Source organism: Hydra viridissima, unplaced genomic scaffold, assembly GCF_058129835.1.
Source record: "Hydra viridissima isolate aposymbiotic clone 2 unplaced genomic scaffold, HvirCarnegie_v1 scaffold_10, whole genome shotgun sequence".
In the NCBI taxonomy this organism is placed as follows: Eukaryota; Metazoa; Cnidaria; class Hydrozoa; order Anthoathecata; family Hydridae; genus Hydra; species Hydra viridissima.
The window spans coordinates 13,946,831-13,967,107 of record NW_028324309.1 but is presented as its reverse complement, the minus strand read 5'-3'; the positions used below and the strand labels follow the sequence as shown (position 1 = coordinate 13,967,107).

The 20,277-nt window shown below is 29.2% G+C and overlaps 2 protein-coding genes and 2 pseudogenes across 3 annotated transcripts; 1 reads left to right on the top strand and 3 right to left on the bottom strand.

Moving 5' to 3' along the window:
- The window catches only part of LOC149883227 (uncharacterized), a 72,714-nt pseudogene extending 71,124 nt beyond the window's left edge, over positions 1-1,590 (bottom strand).
- A 2,232-nt stretch (positions 1,591-3,822) lies between these two features.
- LOC145197202 (uncharacterized) lies at positions 3,823-6,813 on the top strand. 2 transcript variants are annotated; one of them, XM_090100520.1, is made up of 9 exons: positions 3,857-3,979; positions 4,078-4,195; positions 4,371-4,448; positions 4,561-4,662; positions 5,213-5,313; positions 5,473-5,514; positions 5,602-5,855; positions 6,208-6,367; positions 6,579-6,813. In XM_090100520.1, exons 1-9 carry the CDS (start codon positions 3,955-3,957, stop codon positions 6,731-6,733), a joined length of 1,035 nt encoding a protein of 344 aa, XP_089956646.1. In that variant the 5' UTR covers positions 3,857-3,954; the 3' UTR covers positions 6,734-6,813. The 2 variants fall into 2 exon arrangements, with proteins under 2 accessions (XP_089956648.1, XP_089956646.1); XM_090100522.1 differs by lacking the exon at positions 5,473-5,514 and having other exon boundaries at positions 3,823-3,979.
- Positions 6,814-9,284: 2,471 nt separating this feature from the next.
- Positions 9,285-12,735, bottom strand: LOC149883226 (uncharacterized). The gene is made up of 7 exons (XM_090100770.1): positions 12,051-12,735; positions 11,879-11,960; positions 11,396-11,517; positions 10,934-11,018; positions 10,623-10,772; positions 10,109-10,387; positions 9,285-9,626 (listed from the first exon to the last, which is right to left on the bottom strand). Exons 1-7 carry the CDS (start codon positions 12,497-12,499, stop codon positions 9,393-9,395), a joined length of 1,401 nt encoding a protein of 466 aa, XP_089956896.1. The 5' UTR covers positions 12,500-12,735; the 3' UTR covers positions 9,285-9,392.
- A 7-nt stretch (positions 12,736-12,742) lies between these two features.
- LOC149883225 (uncharacterized) lies at positions 12,743-15,527 on the bottom strand (annotated as a pseudogene).
- Positions 15,528-20,277: the final 4,750 nt, after the last annotated feature.

Below are 20,277 nucleotides of genomic sequence, written 5' to 3'. Positions count from 1 at the left end.
ACCAGGTTATTACTTTATTTATAAATATTGCAGTATCCTTAGAATTTGAAATTATTTGAGAATAGGTCAGAAAGGCATGATATGTCTTATCTGAAAAAACTTTAAGGCAAGAAGATACATTTTGCCTTTCAATGGGCTTGGGAGCTACTGCAATTTCATTCAAGTCTGACAATTTGACTAACTTTTCTAATTCTAATTGATATAAGCTTTTAAGGTGTTCCCATTTAGCTGTTCTTTGATTACCATTATCACTGTACACTAGTTCCCTAGTTTTTTCTGTAAGCCATAGATTCCTAATGTTTTTCAAAAGATGAACAGTAAATACATCCCATCTTCCGTTTTCCAAGGTTTTTCTGGAATAGTATGATATAATTTAAAAGATGCTTGGTTTACACGATTACCATCACAGATAACAACTTTTATATTGCCAGACGATGATTTTATAAGTTTTATGCTGGAGTTTATTTGTTCAAAAAGAAAATTTGAACTTAATTTTGAAATTGGAATCATCTTATACAGAAATTAAGGACCACCTTTGAAACATACTATCATAATTCCCAACACAGTTTTAACCAATAATGATGGATCATCTAAAGATTAACCAAACAATGCTCCACCATGGTAAAGCATCATTTTTTTGACATATACTTCATCATGAATATTTATACAAATTTTTTGTTTTTCTTCAATATTTTTGAAAACTGAGTCTAAGAAAATAGCATCATCAATTTTGCAAACTTTTGATGTTATGCGTGTCAAAGTACTAACCGATGGCAATTGAAAATCGTTTCTTAGTTTATTGTATACAGCACGAGATGTTGAAAAATATTCAAAACTACGTATAATTGTATCTGATTCATATTTTTTTTTTCCAATAAGCTTTGCAGACATAACTAATATTTGTTGCTGAATAATGTTTTTCTTATGATCTATTTCCATAACATTTAAAAAATGTAGTATTTCCTCAAACTTTGACCAAGAATCAACAATATTTATACGATCTTTACACAAACTTTTTATAAAACATTTTATTCCACAATGAAATGTTTCAAAATGTAAATTCTCTAAAATTTTAACAAGAAATAAAGGAACACCATAATAAAACATAATAGATTGAACATTAACTGTTTTTTCAATCATATATGTTATTACTGAAACTGAAAAAACCCTGAGATTATTTAATAAAACATTTTTAAAATCAATATATGCTGCTGTTTCAGCCGATAAAAAAGTGCTAAGTTCATCAGTTTTAACATTTCTAACAAGGCTTAAAGATTTCTGTGTTGGGCGATGACGTGGTAATGGAGTAGGTATTTGACTTGAAGGTATTCCTGGCCATATAGATGGTGGCATTTTCGGTCTTTGTTTTCCTTGAACAGTAACTTTTTCAAAAACTTTTGGCCAATGTAATTGGCAAATAACAACTTCATCTGAAACTAAAAGATTAGAATTTGGAATACTTTTTATCCAAATATTTCTTTGTTCTTTATCTTTAGGAAAACGATAAACTGGTATTTTTTCAAAGCTTTTATTACTTTTGGTACATTGATAATTAGTTTTGCAGCCATATACACAACACTTTTTTGGCATCTACAAAATATAATTATTTAAAAGAATATAAAAATTGAAAACCATAACATAAGATTTTCAAACACTTTTTTGTCAAATATAATGGATCACTACCCATATCAGTCATAATGAATGTATGTATGTATATATATATATATATATATATATATATATATATATATATATATATATATATATATATATAAATATAACTCATAACACTCTAAGGAGTTAACAAGTAAGTAAAAATACAGTGTTTTAAAATTATTTACAAAAATTTATAATTTAAAAAACATTGATAATACAAAGTTATTGGAAATATAAAAGAATAAACAAGATTAATTTGAAAAAGTTAAAAATTCTCTGGCAAGTTTTTAATGAGAGCTTTTCATCTTCGCAATTTTTAGAATGTTAAAATAGGCCCCCAGTCACGGCTTACGGTTGCGCGATGAATAGGCCTTCAGTATAGAGCGCCATGGTTTGAACAATTTTATTTAATCTTTAAACACCTTTAGCCACACTAAGATTAATATAAAAAAAGGATTCGCGTTTCACAATTTATTATGAAAATAAAAATATCTTTTCCACATATTTATGTAAAGGAAATATATTTCTTAAAATCTACACAGTTTCAGATTTCAATAATTTAAAAAGTATGATCCACCCTTGGTTTATGTATAAATAAACAATTTTACCTTTTCAAAAATTGCAATCTTGGTAAAAAAAGAAATTTAAAAAAAAATTCTTTAAGTGATTTCCTTTAACTTATAAAATTTATTATTCACATATAGTGCTACAATAAAAAAATATTAAAAATTTTGAAAGTTTGATTTACCCTACTGTGTAATTAACTATAATTTTTATTATTTAGAAATTTAAATTCAAAGTATAATATTTTTATAGCTTATTTATTTGGAATGAGTTATTTTTATTTAAAACGTACAAAAAAACCGAAAAATAGCTGTTGCGGTTTCAGAAATATTGAGTAGTGCATGTGTGAATATACCTAACTTAAATGTATCAACCTTACATGTTTCTCAAGCAAATAATGATAATTTGCCAATAAATATAGTAAAAATGTCAAGTTCAAAAGATCCAATTAATTTGCCAATATTTGATGTGATTAGTTCTAATGATGACCCCAATAGTCAGCTTGATGATTTATATAACACTGAAGAATATAATGACTTTCCAGAATGGGCAACTCAAATTTATGATGACAGTAATGAGGAGAATATTGACTTCACTGAAGAACTCAATGAAAGTGAGACTTTAAAAGAAAAGTTAGTTTCTTGGGCAGTAAAGTTTAATATTTCCCAGACAGCATGTAGCAACTTGCTTGGGTTTTTAAACAAGCTACATCCTGATTTGCCAAAAGATGCAAGATCTTTGCTTAGTACTCGAAGAAGTGTAAACATTCGAAATGTTGCTGGTGGGGAATATTTTTATTTTAGCCTACAGTTTTGGCTGTCTATTTTAACCGAAAGGTATCCTCTCAATAATGATATAAATCAATTAGATTTGCATATTAATATAGATGGTGTGCCAATTTTCAAAAGCTCAACAACTAGTTTGTGGCCTATATTTTGCTTGGTTAAAAATACTGGATGGTGTCCATTTCCAATTGCCGTATATTTTAGTAAAAGCAAACCAACTTCCCTTGATGATTATATGGAAGATTTAGTTACGAAAATGACTATGCTAGAGAAGACAGGGTTTAAAAAAATGACAAATATTACTCTATCAAATTAAAAGCGGATATTTGTGATGCACCGGCACGAGCTTTTATAAAGCGCATTAAACCTCACAACACTTATAATTCCTGTGAAAGGTGTGTACAAACTGGAGAATGGCTTGGGAAAGTTGTTACGCCTAATCTATTTGCTGTTTTGCAAACTGATAGTGATTTCCGAAATAAAAAAGACCCTGCTCATCATTGTACCTCGTTCATATCTCCTGTATTACGTTTAAATGTAGGCTTGGTTAGTGGATTTCCTCTAGATTATATGCATTTGGTCTGTTTAGGAGTTGTACGAAGAATTATAAATCAATGGATACACAGCTTGTCTGATCATAGATTATCAAGGGCAGCGATAGATTTGATATCTGATAAACTTGTTGCAATTAAATATTATAATCCTCGAGAGTTTGCACGAAAGCCTAGATCACTCTCTGAATATAAACATTGGAAGGCTACAGAACTTAGGGAATTTCTATTATATTCTGGTGTTGTTGTTTTAAAAGGCATTTTGCCTAAAGAATGTCCAGTTAATGATATCAAATCACACATGAGTTAAGTGCTATTGGCCACCATTTAAGAATCCCAACACAATTTCTAAAGCTAAAAATAACAGCCATGATGCAGAGATAAATTGGCCAATTTAAATGGCAAGGGTGCTGGGATTAGCTGGTAAATTTATCTTGCATATAGCTTATTTTCTTCATTTATTGTACATTTGTATAAGACCTTTTTTTTTTGCCTGTTTTTATTTTGAAACCAATTTTTAGACAGTTTAAACAATGCTCGTCAAAAAGCCAAAATGGCAGAAGACACATCCAGTTTAGAAAATGCATTTGAGGAGATAAAAAAAAGTTCTGGAACTGGCAAGAAAAACAAAGAAAGGCGGTAGGCATTTAATGACTTTTTTGTTTACCTATAATTATGAGCACTTTTTATTTTAAATGAGCACAATAACTTTACTTAAAAAATTTATTTTATTATTTTAAAATTTTGTCTTTAAAATTGCTACACTTTTTTTTTTAAAAAGTCTTTTGTTTTTGACATTTTTATATTGATGAAGAGTAACAAAAATCAGTTACGAGAAAGAAACAGAAAATGAGGAATCTGAAAATGATCAATTGTTTAATCTAGAACCAAAGTAATTTTTTTTACAAATTTGCTCTATCTGTTTTTTGTTATATGGAAATTTATTTTATATTTGTTATCTATAGACACTAACATTATTAAAGATTATTTTTGTATTTTAAAAGAAAGAAGATGTTGGTAAATTCTGCTCTTCTCATTCAAAAGCCACAGCCACCCTGCAAACTCCCATCAAACAGCAAATCCAGAGTTGGCGATCAGTTGTTACAGTGAGTTTCATTATTTGTGTACACACCAGGATTTATTTACATATAATTTGATATAATGTTCTAAAAAAATGGCATAGTCATTCATTTACAAGTTGTAAAAACTTGAATTGAACTTTTCATAAACTAATTTTCATTAAAAATATTAAGAAAAACAGCATACAGCAAGTATGGAGTCATGCATGCTACATTGTAAAATAAACTTAAAATATTCAATCTTCAAAATGATTACTGTATTTTTAGTAGCTTGTGTTGAAAAAAAATTATCAAGTGTTTTTAGAAAAAATAAAATAGTGATATGGGGCCATCCATAAAGAATGTCATCAAAAAAGGGGTGGGAGGGGGTCAATATAAAAAGGACGTCACATCACTTGTGAGAAAAGGACGCCATGTCATTTGTGAAAAAAGGATGTCACTTCAAAGATTTTTTTATTTTTTGTGGAGGAGGGGCTCAGAAATTGACTTAAAAAGGTGGCATCCTTTATAAATGATCCCTATGCTGATAACTAGAAAAAATATATGTATAAATAGCTTTTATTACCATTTTGATTAGTAATGAACATTCTAATGACTTCAACATATGGAGTAGTGAACAATTTTCACCTCCTATTGCTTCAACTGCTGCAAGGGCAACTACTTGTTTTACTACTGCAGGTAATTCCCTATAGTAACAACTTAGTTAAATAGTATTCCAATTATAGTATTCCAATCTAATATTTATAAATCAGTGTTTGTCATGTATTTATAGTTTTTTTGTTTTAAGTTGAGCAATTTCTTGAATGGGCTATATACAATTTTTTTTTTAATTTAAAGAAAAAAAGGTTTGCTTTGAGTGCTACATTTTTAAACCTCAAGGTAATGGTTAAAGATTAGTAAAATTACTAAGTTTTAACCGTGTTCTTGCATGGTTTGTAGTAAGTTTGTAATAATTTTTTTTTTTAGGCTCCAGTTTATGTCTAACTGCTAACCTGCAATTAGTATTAAATTTAATAATAACTTTGGTTGGCAATGTCGAGGAGATTAAAAAAACTCTAAAGGTGCATACATCATTATTGCATTCTATTAAGCAAAAAATGCTAGTTAGTGAAGAACTAATATATGACTTGCCTGAAGATATAAAGTTGCCACTGACATCTACAGCAGAAGTTGAAACATTAGAGGAAAAGTTGTGTTGTGTAGAGAAAAAAAAAATTCTTGTAAGTTTAAAATGATTTTTAAATTCAACATTCAATATTTACAAATACTAAACTCAAGTTTAGAAAGGATTAATTGCGTAAAATAATTTGGGTTTAAGATTAGATGCCATGATTTCATTATAAAAGCCATTAGGATGGGTTGAAATCTAATGTTGAAGTATTAAACTTTATCAAACTTTATTTAAACTTTTATCAAACTTTATGTGTAAAATTAACGTTATATCAAACTTTTAGATTAAAGATGTTGCTAGTCTGAGTGAGGGTGACTTGTTTAAAGGAAGTGTGATTAAACGTGACTTTACATGATTAAGAATGACAATTATGGCATTTCATTACATGTTATTTCTTTTAGGCAAAACATATATCAGACATTGGAGGCGAGGATCTACGTAATTTCGTCATGAGAGCGATGCAAGTTTTACTTGATGGTCAGCTTGCTAGCCAATTTAATTTGACAGGGCAGAAGGGAAAGATTTTGTTTAAAGCACTATTGCTTTGTCAAATTTTTTTTAGTAAGTAGTAAAAGTTCATGGATTATGCAGCATCTCCCTATAGGGAGATGCTGCATATGATCACTTACTACAAGATATTAAATATTTAAATCATATTAAACTTTACTTAACATGTCTTAAAATGTGTAAATTTAACGTTATATTAAACTAAATTAACTATAGTTAAGATTATTTTTTACTTTAATACAGTGTTGTTTTATTGCGATTATAGGTGCTGTGAAACTAAACCCAAATACAAATCAAATCAATAATAAAGATATTGAAACAGAGTTATCAAAATGGTTTTCTAACGCAAGAGATCGGGGTCCTGACGGTCGCCGATACACAATTATGAAAACTACAACGACGGCTCCCCGCTCAGATTGATGGACACAAAAAAACAACGTCTTCAAAGAACTGCTTTTGTTTATTCTTTATTTTTTAAATTTAGAAAAAGTTCACCAAAATCGGAAGTATTTTATGTAAAAATTCCTTTTTTTATAAATTCTTTCAAATATCCAGCTGAATTGCATAATCAATAATTTTTATATTATTTTTAATTTTTACCTACATCCATTTGTAAATTTTACATGTTAGCAATTATTAACATGTAAATCGTTTATCGTTTAAACGATAAAAAGTATAGAGTTTATAATTTTTATTGATTACGTACAGGCGCATTTAAAAATGAATTGTTTATAAATGCATGTATTAACACACGTATTGCATATAAACCGTGTGCGACAAAGTAGAGAAAAATAAAACGGAAAACTACGGGACCTTCACGGGCAATCCTGTGAAATATCAGATATGCCTACATGGGAACCATAAGGGCAAAAAAACGGTAAACATATGGGACCCTTATGGGCATCCCAGCGGGCAACCCTTATGGTTCCCAGATAAGGCCCTGGGACAACTTCCGTTGGGATCCCTTAGGGATACCCGTATGGGTCCCTTATATACGCCCGTATGGGTCCCTTATGGGACCCATTCTTGTTGGTTGGCTGGGAAGGTTATGTAAAGAATAACCAAATTAGTTATGTTGGCTCAAAAGAGCTGTAACACTGTACAATAACGAAAAAAAAACGGAAATGCCATTGACACTACCGAAAGATTAGAAAGATTACGAAAATGATGTCCGTTTTGTTGTGTGACCCACCAATTTTGCGTAAATTCACATTTTCAAATTTTCGATTTTCACTATGAAAGTTGTCAATGTGATTTTTAATATATTTATTAGCAGTTGTTTATGATTTATTTATTAGCATTTCTTTATCATATACCTATTTGCATTTGTTTAACCTTGTATTAGACTAAATGTAAGTCTGTTTTATTTTAGATAAACTACAGTTAGCCAAGTAATATATAGATATAATACAGTGTATATTGAAACAAGAAATGCCCAGAACTTGTAAAAATCAAGCCGACAACTTTTGCTACATTTGTGACAAACTGACTTTAAAGAGATGCAAACGAAGATTGACATCACATGTGAAAAAATTGTATGAACTATACTTTGGTTGCAAAGTCGGCGACCAGGATTAGAACTGGGCGCCTCATGCATGCTGTGTGAGCACTGTTACGGAAAAAGGTGTTCATGTAAAAGAAAAAAGGTGCTGATGCGTGATACTATATGAACACCTATTAGGTGTTGCCGTTAAAAGGTGTTGATGTAAAAAAAGGTGTTCTTGTTACATTAACACCTAATAGGCGTTGCTGTTAAAAGGTGTCGATGCAAATAAAGGTGCTCATGTTTAATAGGTGTTCATGCAATTACAACGCGTTTATGACGCACATATTTAATTATATAAAAGTAAACATGATCTTCTTAACCTTTCTGTTTACTCATAATTAGCATGTTTTAACAAAAAATTTTGCAATTTAGTTTTATGAAAAAAAAGTTCCATGAGCGCTAATAATATATGTTTTATAAAACAACCTATCATTTTATATTATATACACATTAAGACTATAAATATGCAAGCATATTTTATAACAAATAAAAATTATCAGTAAAAAAACAAATTCATATATTTGAAATAAAATTTTAATACAAGTTTTTTAAGTTGTTTTTTAAGTTGTTTTTTTTAACTTTGAAAATATACTCGACTTCACCAGTTTTTGCAACTAAACGGTTGTCATGCTGACTAACAGAACTTGCATTAAAATGGTATAACAGATATCTGCTCTCCAGACATTTGATGAATGATTATCTAAAAACGAGCAAAAAGTTTTATAATTTATCATTGAAAAAATATAATAATAATAATTACTAAGACATTCCTACTGTATTTCATTTTTAGTTCATTTCATAAAAGAAAAACTACGTAATGTTACCTTTTCATTAACTTTACTTTTTCCATCTGCAGATGATGAGAAAGAATTCTCAATAGAGAGTTCTTTCTCTTAAATATTTTCAGTCGGAAGTTCAATCTTTTGTTCAACCCATTGTTGTTTTCTATTTATTGTACCCCTGAATAAACTAAACAAAAATCGTTTGAGAACAAATAAGATCTCCATAAAACAATTAATATACAAAATAAAAAAATCACACAAATACATTTATATACAATGTATAATAATATCTAACACTGCATTTATCAAATAGGTTCCTGAAAGGTTTTTGAAAACTTTTTCATATCATTTCAAATCAAAGATCCTTTAAATAGGCAAAAGTTTATACAAACAAACTTTAATTTTTTATAATTTCTTTATTAGTTTTATTTTTCCTTAACTATATGGTGCCTTACAATCAGTTGTTTTTATTTGTATGATTTATTAACTGATTTTAAGACTCTGACGAGTTGTAATACAGCTGATTATACTCAGTTGAATTAGAACTAAGAATCGAAGCCTTATAATCAATTAAATATAATCAGCTATTTATTTTATAAATAATTTACAAACACAAAATATGTGAATGTGACAAAAAAAATTAAACTTAGAACAACTTATATAATAAAAAATGTTACAAAAACATAAAATTATTAACATAAAATGTTAAAGATAAAACCAAAAATATATTTAAACCATTTTAACAAAGTCATTATAAAAGTAACAAAATAGATTTTACAATTTTGATGTTACTCATTTTTCTAATTTGCATAATTATTTCTAATATTTCAAAAACTGCCTCTTGTTTTTTGCAATGTATTAAATTAAACGCTACACTCAAAGAAGTGCCGACAAGAAGAACTTCAATTAAGTTTGCACAGGGAATAGAAAATTTATCAACTGTAACTGCAAAATCTCTATTTTCATAGTGAAGACGAATCATATTCTATAAAAAAATAAATCAAATAGATCAAAATAAGTTATTTTTGATGTTAATCAAAAAAAAAAAAAAGAAGACAGAACAATTTTAACTAAGTATAGTTTCATAAAAGATATATGCATTTAAAAACAACTTATATTTTATATTAACTTGTTTATTAATTACGCAAATCATACACTAAAAACAATAAATAATACAATAAATTATGCAATAATAATTATGCAATAAAACAGTTATAGGATGGAGTTTCAAGGCATAACAATAACTTTAAACTAAATAATCATTATTATTAATTTTACATTAAATGATTTAAGAAATTTTGAAAAAAATAAAATTGCTGTTGTGGTAGATTCATCATCATGTAGTACATCAAAGCTTGTGTTTTGGAGTTAGAGCTGAGAGAGGGTTGTAACAATAACTAAAAAATGTAGCTCCATAGGCCTTGTAAAGGGAATTCAAAAAAACTTTAACTTTAAAGTTAAACTTACCTTATCAGTAAATTCTACAAGTTTTTGACGACATCTAGCCACAATAAATTGAAATCCAATTGTATGTGAATCGGAAGAAGACATTGTAGGATTTACCATCTTTACCAGATTAAGAACAGATGAATATCTCTTTAAAAATGGGGCCCATTTCATACAAATATTTCTTAGCGAATCTTTCATCAAAACTTGAACCTCTTCAAAGTCTAGTCCATTATCCTTGTACGGTGAGCTCTCATTTAACTGATACACTTGGAGCATTCTCTTGCTTTCATGATATACCTAAAAAAATATAATTTTTCACAGTTACCACTAATAAAATGAGGATACCAATAAGGATTTTAAGAAGATTTAAGGTGAAATTTCCCCAATTTTTAAGAAGATTTAACCCTGAACAGGAAAATTTTCATTAATAAATAAGGACAACTAAGGAGAAAATCATTACTTTTTACACATTATCTTTGTTTTCAAATAGATAGAAAAACGTCAAAAACAAATTAGGTAAAGAAATTCTTACATTTTCAGCTGATAAAAAGTAGGACTTAAATAATTCTAACTCTTTCAAAAATCCAACAGTTTCTCGTGCATTATTACGTTGCATGAAAGTTGTTTCCATTACAACCTCTTGTTCAAGTGAGGTTTGAACATTGTTTGAAATTGTAACAAGCTAAAGTGTTTTATTAAAATATGTAATAAACATTTATACAATCAAAAATATGTTAATTTATAAAACAGATATAAAGCTAATATGTGGTACCCAATTTTTTGTGACAATCTAGGAATTGCAATTTAAAAAGATTGGGAGCAAATAGATAATTGTAAACTTACATATGCCTCATTTACAACGTCTGATACTTCATTAACATTGCTTATAAGTCTTAATGGTTCATTGATATCACTGTTACTTACTGTTCTAAAATAGATTAGGACACAATAGAAATATATAATATGATCATAAAATAAAAAAAAACTATTAAATTGAACAAGCATTGATCATCCATATCACATTTTAAAAATCCGGAAAACTGATTGCGTAAAATATCTGGAAAAATCCGGAATATATTTTCCATTATTTTCTTCTTAATCTTGCTTTGAAAGTAAACAAAGAAAATCAGGAGAAATTAATGAAAACTGACAAACTTTTCATCTTTTTATAGATATTTAGTTTAATTAGGTTCTAATTTTTTAAAGATTTTTAAGGAGGAGTGGAAACACTGCAATAAAAATATATCAATTACATAAAAATATATCAAATACATAATAATCAAGTATATTTATATAAAAAAAAACCTCTTCATTGCCTTTGACACAGTAGCTTTTGCATATTTCTTTTGCTTTTCAATGACAGAAGCACAATTCATTTTTCTTCTATAATTTTTGAACCTGTCAATAATTCTTTGGTGGAAGCATTTCTAGTAGTAAAAAAAATAAATTAACGTTTTTCTTTTCTAGTCAATTTAATCGTGTATTGTTTTGTGTAGTTTCCATTATTACTTAAAACAATATTAAAATATAAAAAACTTAATAATTTATAATTCAATTTATAATTTATAATTTTATTAAAATTTTATTCATAATATATTAAAAATCACATGTTAAGTTTTTTAGATTTACTCAATTTATTTAAAAATCATAACACGACTGTAATAAAAATTTTTTATAATAGTTATAATAAAACTTTACATTTTTTCAGCAAGGATAAAATATTTTTAAACAACAAAATATTATAATTTAATTTATTTAATTCAACCACTACACCACAGATTAACTCACTGAATATTGAACAGCTTTGAACTCTGGATACTTTTCTTGAATAACCATCACCAGCTCATTTAACTGAATTCCATTTATATATCTATGATATTAAAAATAACTAATTTAGTTTAAGAACTTAGAGTTAAAATATTTAGATAAAAAAATCTATATAATAGAACTAAAAACACACGGATTTTGTTGATCAACATATTCCAATACTTTATGAAAAATGATCCCAACCCAGTGGTTCATAAATTGACCATCTGCTACTATTGATTTGGCATCAAGTATCCCACATGTAAGTCTTGCTTCCACAATTGCATCTGTTGGGATTTCAAATTTCAAACCTGGCCATTGTTTTAAAGAAATACTTTCATTTCCCACAACTTCTTCTGATGATTTATTTAATGCTAAACTTGACACTTGACGTTCCAAAAAAACTAGTTTCAAATTATTATTTTTAACTAAAAAATCGAGGGTTTCTCCATCATCTATTTCTGCACCAGAACCATCATACAATTGTAGCAAATTACTGGACGAACATGGGAACTTATTGCCACATTTTGACAGCAAATCAGAATATGATGTGTATAGAATAACTTTAATTGTGTCACCTTTTTGTACATTAATTGATTGCATCTGCAAATATCAATGATAATATATAACACAAAAAGTAAATTATTTTTTTATTAGTATATAATTAACTAATTAGTATTAAATTAGTATAAAATTAATACTATCATTAATATTAATTATCATTAATATAAGATATAAACATCCTGACCTACCTGCTGGCTTTATAAGAGGGTAATAGGGAGGATGCAGAAGTTTGCCAGGGCCCTGGGTTTTTTCAAGGGCCCAAAGAAAAAAAGTGACAATACATAGTTACTAGTTTTGTTTAATTTTGAATTAAATAAATTATAAACATAAAAGGCAGAAATAACAACTCATGAAAAATATTCATATGATAAATAATCGGACAATAAACTCTTTTTCTTTTATTTCAACAGATTTAGATGCACTTGATTTAAGAGAAAAAATGTCATGTAAAGAAAATGAGTTTTTATGATGCTCTACAACATATGAGTTAACCAAAGGAAAAAATGATATTGCTATTTCTTGGCACATTGCATACCAAACATTGTTAATAGACATCAAATAATTTATTTTAACAGCTTTTTCTTCGCTTAGAATCAAATAAGAAGATACTGTCAACTGTTTTCCCTGGACTGTTAATTTTTCTGTATGAAAAATTGTGTTCAAATATGGTTTAAACGGTTCAAGAAGTACTTCTTGAGCATGACGAAGAGATATCTTTGCATATGAGATAGATCCTGAAAAATAAAATATTTGTATTATATTGCATGAAAATAAACAAATATGTGATTCATCAATTATTATGATAGCAGCTTACCTGGAACAATATCATCAGTCCTTTCAAGAAGATGTCTACAAGTTTCATGCATTTGAAATCTTTTTGAAAATGAATATATAGGGTTTTTGAATTGATGACAAACTCTAGCTAGCTTTTTAAAAATCTGATGCCGTTGTTCAAAACGCATGCACCAGAAAGTTTTCATTGTTCCCATGTAGCTTGAAAGGTCAGGATAGTGAGTGATGAAATGAAGCTTTGCTGCTACTCTTGTGCCATTATATAATGTTTTGATATAGTTAATAAGTTGTGGAATAAGAAAATACAACGATTCAATATGTTCATTACAACGGCTATTTAAAATCAATAAAATTTCACAATGGATAATCATCATATCCCAATAAGGTGCATCTTCATCATTGAAATTATCAAAAAGAAACAATGGCAAACACAATGAAATGGTTAGCATTTCACTAGCAGTAAGTGCCAGCTTTGATGTCATATAAGTTGACGTCAATATTAAATTCACTGGCAATTTTACATCTCTTAGCAATAAATTCATACCAATCAATGTTAGTTTTCGCTTGGCCATGTAGTGATTCAAAAATGTTGAAATTACAACATGGCTTATTCCTTCCAAAAAATCATGCATGAAATCACTTGGGAAAAATGCAGGTAAAAATACATAGGGTAAGTGTAAAAACGGAGATAACTCCAAACATCCATGTTGTTGTTTTGTACTATCAACAATATAAGATTCATGAGTTCTTTGAAATACATTTGTGTTTTCCTGTCTAACACAGAAGTAACAATGTCTACATATGTATCCACTATGAAAATGTGATTGCAAACCAAGAAGCGGATGAGCTGTTAAATTGTCAGCAGCCATAAAACATGCAATAACATGATATTCTTCATCATTTACAAAAAATGTATTAAATAATAAGTTGAACAAGTCATCAATAATTGGCTTAAAAAACTCATTGAGTGTAATTTTTTTAACCACTTTAAAATTGCACAATGAAGCTAAATGATAGTTGCTCATTTTAGATCCATTATTGTTTTGGTTTAAAATAGAAAAATAAATGACTGATATTTTATGTATACCCCTGCTGGTACCTATTGGGTTACATACCTCTAACTCATCAGAATACAAACCAATGTATACTGTTTTGGCTGGATCTGAAAATGGCAGGATAGAACTTTGAAAGTAGTTTGATTTTGAAAAAGATAAAGAGTCCGGGTGCAAAATTATTTGACCCTTAAGAATACTTTTTAGGTTTTCTCCTAGAGGCACATGATAAAAAAAATCCTCACCAACAGTAACTTTCACTGCTTTTACATGACCCAATTTACCTAAATAACTATTAAACTTATCTGGACTCATACAATGTGATAAACACAAATCAATACTGTTGTCTCTTTGAAGTTTATACAAGAAAGATTGGGCATATGGGTTGTAAATTGATATGCCAGCCTGTTGCAAAAAACTTTTAAATGAGCTACATACGTCACCCAATATAGCTTTAACTGAATCACCGTGTAGTAAAAGTAACTTTTTTGATGTATTTTCAGAAACCAAATGATAATTCATAGTTATCATAAAAAACTTTTATTTCATCAAACATGTCAAATATATCAGTGGACTGGTCTGCATTTTTGTCACATAACTTTGTATCAATACAAACTGGCAAATCCAATTGAATAGGTGATTCAATCTGATTCTGTAAAATATTATTTTGTCGTTCATCTTGATGCCTTCTATAAACATGATTTTTAGCAACTACATAGTTTTTAAATTCAGCAGAACAAAAATGGCACGGTATTCTAAAAAATATTACAAAAATTAAAATGTTATAATTAATGTTTGACAGTTGAATGTATAAAAGTTTGTAACTTACATATATATATATATATATATATATATATATATATATATATATATATATATATATATATATATATATATATATATATATATATATATATATATAACTTTCAATTAGATAATAACTTTTTAATTTTTACGTGTATGTGCATGTGTGTATATATTTTATGTAAATGATGAAAAGTTAAAGTACTTTTGTCCATAATGGATTCGATGGAAGTGAGATAGCAAATTGCCAACGGATTTGCATCTAAATGAACACTTGACACAAGGAAAAGCCATTGCAAATATTTTTCGCGACAAATGACAAAAATTTTATTCCAAAATAAGCTTTTTCTTCGTTCGCCCTAGGAATTTATTTTTAAAGCTTTATGTTTAAAAAGGTGTCGACGTCGACACCTTTTTACGTGAACACCTTTTTTTTTAACGCTAACACCTACTTTCTAAACAGTTTGTATTTTTTTGTCTTCAACACCTATTACGTTAACATAAACACCAATATAGGTGTTCGTGTTCGTATTATCAACACCCTTTTACGCTAACACCTTTTTTTTCAGACACGGACACCTTTTTCCGTAACAGTGAGGTGCGCTAGTTCACTATCGTCGTGGGCGAACAGGACTGGTGGAGGACCAACATTTGGGGTGCCAATGGTGTGGCGTGAACCCAAAAATTATTGTTCAGATTGCTATTTCTGTTCTGTTAACATATCAGGTCGCAATTCTAAAGGTAAGAAAGCTATAGTGTACCCAAATCTACCTTCAGCTATTCGTCCTGTTTCTCATTCGGCTGAACTCCCTGTTCCTGAACCTCCATCGGAAATCCCAAACACGGACAGTTCTGATTCAGACGAGGATACTGATGACGATGATAGTTACGAGTTGCCAGAAGACACAGAGAGTAAACCCCACTTCATAACAGGATCTGACCTGAGAGATCTCGTTCGAGATTTGTATTTAACAAAGCAACAGAGTGAATTGCTGGCTTCACGTCTCCAGGAGTGGCATCTGTTGGCTGGTGATGCAAGAATGTCGTCATTTAGAAAGCGATCACGGGAACTGCAGCAATACTTCTCTATGGATGAAGAACTTTGCTTCTGTAATGACATCAGTGGATTGATTGATGATCAATGAATACAATACGAATCATCTATGTGGAATTTGTTTATTGACGCATCACTTTATAGGATTAAGGCAGTATTACTGCATACTGGAAATGTGCTGCCTTCCATTCCCATAGCACATTCGGTAACCCTGAGGGAAAGCTATGTGAATATATCACTTATTCTGGACAGAATTAAATACAGAGATCACAGATGGTCCATATGTGTAAATTTGAAAGTTGTTGCTATACTAAATGGATTGCAGGCTGGTTTTACTAAGTACATGTGTTTCCTCTGCAAATGGGATAGCAGGATGAAATCAGAACATTATATGAGGAAATGTTGGCCACAACGAGAAACATTTGAGGTTGGTTCCCATAACGTCATTCATGAACCTCTTGTGGATAAAGAGAAGATCATTTTGCCTAATCTTCACATCAAGCTTGGAATCATCAAACAGTTTGTAAAGGCGTTAGATCACGACGAACCAGCATTTCAGTATTTGCAGACCAAATTTCCTAAAATCAGTGACGCCAAAATTAAAGAGGGCATTTTGGTGGGGCCCCAAATACGAGAACTGATCCTGGATGAAACGTTTTCGGGAACGATGGATCAATATGAACTGGCAGCATGGGATGCATTTAAACGGGTGTGCCAGGGATTTCTTGGAAAACATATTGCAACAAATTACGCTGATTTGGTAGACAGATTAATTGCATCCTATCAACAACTGAGTTGTAACATGTCGCTGAAGCTCCACTTTCTTCATTCTCATCTTTCCTTCTTCTCTGTTAATGGAGATGTATATGATGAAAATGGCGAGCGCTTTCATCAGAGTAATGGAAACCAGATACAAGGGAAAGTGGAGCCCCGCCATGCTTGCAGATTACTGCTGGAATTTGCACCGCGATGAACCCGATGCAGCATTCAAACGTCAGGCTAAATACAATTAAATACAAGTAAACAATTTGTGTTAAAAGTGATAATAAACATGTTCATACACTTATTCATATGTATAGAAAAATGCATCTTACGTTACTTCTTTAAATCGTTATTTCAAAAAATTGTGACGTGCTACAGCATAACTGATTACATATTTGGAATCAGCACGTCTGAATTAATAAAGATAACCTAATTTGGTTCTTGTTTTTTTCAAAAAGTTAAAAATTGTTGTACAGTGTAATTATACTAGTCTATAACAAAATAACAAAATAAAAAAAATATATATATAGTATAATACAAGACGTATATGTATACATAAATGTATCAAACTAACATAACATTTACCCTCCTCTTAAAAGTGTTCAGGTGTATTTACAAGTTAAGTTTTTCTGGTGCTTTAGAAATTTTAAAGATCTACGATAAGAATGTTAATTTGTTCTATAAGATTCATTTTGTTTTCTAGTTTTTTTTCGGAGATTAAAGGAGTTGCATTGCTACATGAGGGGTTGGGGGATAGTTATCAATGGTTGTTACTTCTAAATTGTTGTTTGATGTTTGTATTATAGGAGTTGTTCCAACGGAAGCCAGCTGTTTAGTAGACACTGCAGTCTCATGACCACTAGGAAATCTCACATAAACATAATGAGGATTTGATTTGATGAGCTGAACCTAATTTACTGAATATTCATATTTGCTTTGCATCACACACAACTTTGTAAATAATGATTTTAACACCATATCCTAGAAACTTGGGCACATCTGCAAAGACTAACAATATCTAAGTAGGAAAAAATCCTTTTAAAAAAACTTTATTGGTATGTATGTTCATGAGTATTTATTCTTATCACATACTAACAGTTATATATAATCAATTCTTTAATCATAATTAATAGAAAATCAAACTTTAAAATTATTTCATTACAAATAATCCAACATTCAAAACCAACAACAGTTGCACCAAAATAGAATTTGCAATTAACTCTTTTTTTACCAACTATATTTGACCACTTTACAGTATTTTTTAAGTGCACATGCTTGACTTTAAAATGCATAATATTTATTATATTTCAATCAAAGATAATGTTATATTTAGATCGAATTGATAGCCTTAAAATAAAATTTACATACACACATATATATTTTTATAAAATAAAAGAATATACATCCTATTTTTTTAATATGAACAAGATAAAATTTTTTTAAGTAAATTAATGAAAGATATTTGCTTAAATTTATGTAGATTGCAAAATCTGTTTGAAATGCCGAAGTCTTGACATAAATATTTTAGATCAATGCTGGCATACCATAATGGTTTGTCAGTACTAATCTTATATTTTATAATAAAATTATATGGCAACCAAATGTTGTTATCAATATCTAAAATAAGTGAAATTTTTAATTTAATGTTTATAGTTCCAAAATTGTGTGGCTTAGATAATACTACATTAAATGATTTCTTAAGTAATGGGAAATTTAAACTAAACATTTACAATTAGAAACTTTTAGAGTTCAAACTATGTTTGGCTATCTTTGTGTGTTTCTATCATTTGTCGTCATTTGTTAAACAATTATCTTTGTTCTATCTTTTGTAAAAGCAGCATAAGTTTTAGCTGGACAGTTATTTTTGGCTGATCTAAAATGACAACAACAGAAAAAATTTATTCAAAAACGCTCAAATGCTCTTGAATCTTCTAATTAATTCTTCTAACAATTACAGAATCTTCTAATAATTCCATGATCAAATAAAATTCAATGACATTTCCATGAATTCTATTACAAGTGACCACCTTGTTTTTACAAGAACATTGTAAAGTATTTTTTCATTGAAATATATTTAAAATATACGTAAGTTATAGTTAAGACTCCAACCATTTATGTAAGTGTAATATACCCTGAATTTCTTTTCCCTATTTCTTTGCTTGAATTGAATCCGCCATGTGTGCAAATTAAATTATAGTAAACGTATTTAAACATTTCAGGATAAGGTCTTTGGTCGAGCTTGGTCTTAGCAATAGCTGTTACAGTTAGCTTGCAACCATGTTTAACCATTGGTTGGAATGTTTCATTACAGTGTCTTTCAACTGGTCGAAAAAATTCATTCCAGGATAAGAAAGTGTCATGAACTTTTAGCGACATTATTTTGAACAAAAAAAATTATCGCCAAATAAAAGCAAATCACATCACAATTGTTCAAAACATCAACAAGATTTAGCGCATGCGTACAAAGTATTGCGCTCCGAGTAGCATATGGCTGCATAGAGTGGATTGCGCTTCAAGTAGCAACGGCCAACTTTTTATTATCGTTTTTACAATAAGAATGTGAATAAATTATTCACAATTTTAATTCCTTTTATCTTCAATTCACAACCTCGACATATTCCTAAGTACCTATAAATAGATCTTAATTGCAAAGGAATCTAGCCACATAATCTACCAAAAGACAACATTAAGTCGTTATTTTAAAAACACATGCTAATAGCTTTATAGTAGCTTGGAAAACGTCATTGATTATAGCTGAGGCTTGGACTTTAATCAGCTTCTTTCCAGGTTGTCTTCCATGAAGCATTTAAATTTTTCTTTAGTATCTAATTTTGCCAGTCTCGTCGCACTTTTTAAGCTATTCACTTTTGTTTAGATTTCCATGTTCTTATCCGACTCAAACTTTCCTTCTGCCTTGCAATTTATTTCTCTGTCAAATATTGAATGAACTTTAGAGGTTGTACCAATGGTTCTTTTTCCAGAAAACTGTTTAATGAAGGTGGTTTAGCTGCTTTTCGAAATGAACAATCATAAACAACTCGCATTTTTGTTGACTCATATTTATCTTCAAAATTAGCCTAATAAGTAATGTGAATATTTCTTCCGTATGTGTTTCTCTAGTATTGTTTCTAATATTCCCTCATTGATCTGTTCCATCTTTACATATTAAACAATAAACTATATACTTTAGTTTTTTATTTTTTTCAAATCAGTTTGTACCTTTTTATCTTCAAACAACCAGATCCTGGTTGTTCGGCAGTTTAACGAAATAATTTTTCTGAAACATTTGAGATTTCTCTTCGATATGACTGAAGCATTTAATGCTAAAAAGATGAGCTAGGTTGCACAGTGGG

Coding starts and splice junctions, on each gene's coding strand:
- LOC145197202 (XM_090100520.1), top strand. CDS start 3,955: ATGGCAAGGGTGCTGGGATTAGCTG. Junction 4,449..4,560: donor TTGTTTAATCTAGAACCAAA/GTAATTTTTTTT, acceptor GTATTTTAAAAG/AAAGAAGATGTTGGTAAATT. Junction 4,663..5,212: donor GTTGGCGATCAGTTGTTACA/GTGAGTTTCATT, acceptor CATTTTGATTAG/TAATGAACATTCTAATGACT.
- LOC149883226 (XM_090100770.1), bottom strand. CDS start 12,499: ATGCAATCAATTAATGTACAAAAAGGTGACACAATTAAAGTTATTCTA. Junction 10,388..10,622: donor ACTTTTTATCAGCTGAAAAT/GTAAGAATTTCT, acceptor ATATTTTTTTAG/GTATATCATGAAAGCAAGAG. Junction 9,627..10,108: donor TTGTAGAATTTACTGATAAG/GTAAGTTTAACT, acceptor ATTTTTTTATAG/AATATGATTCGTCTTCACTA.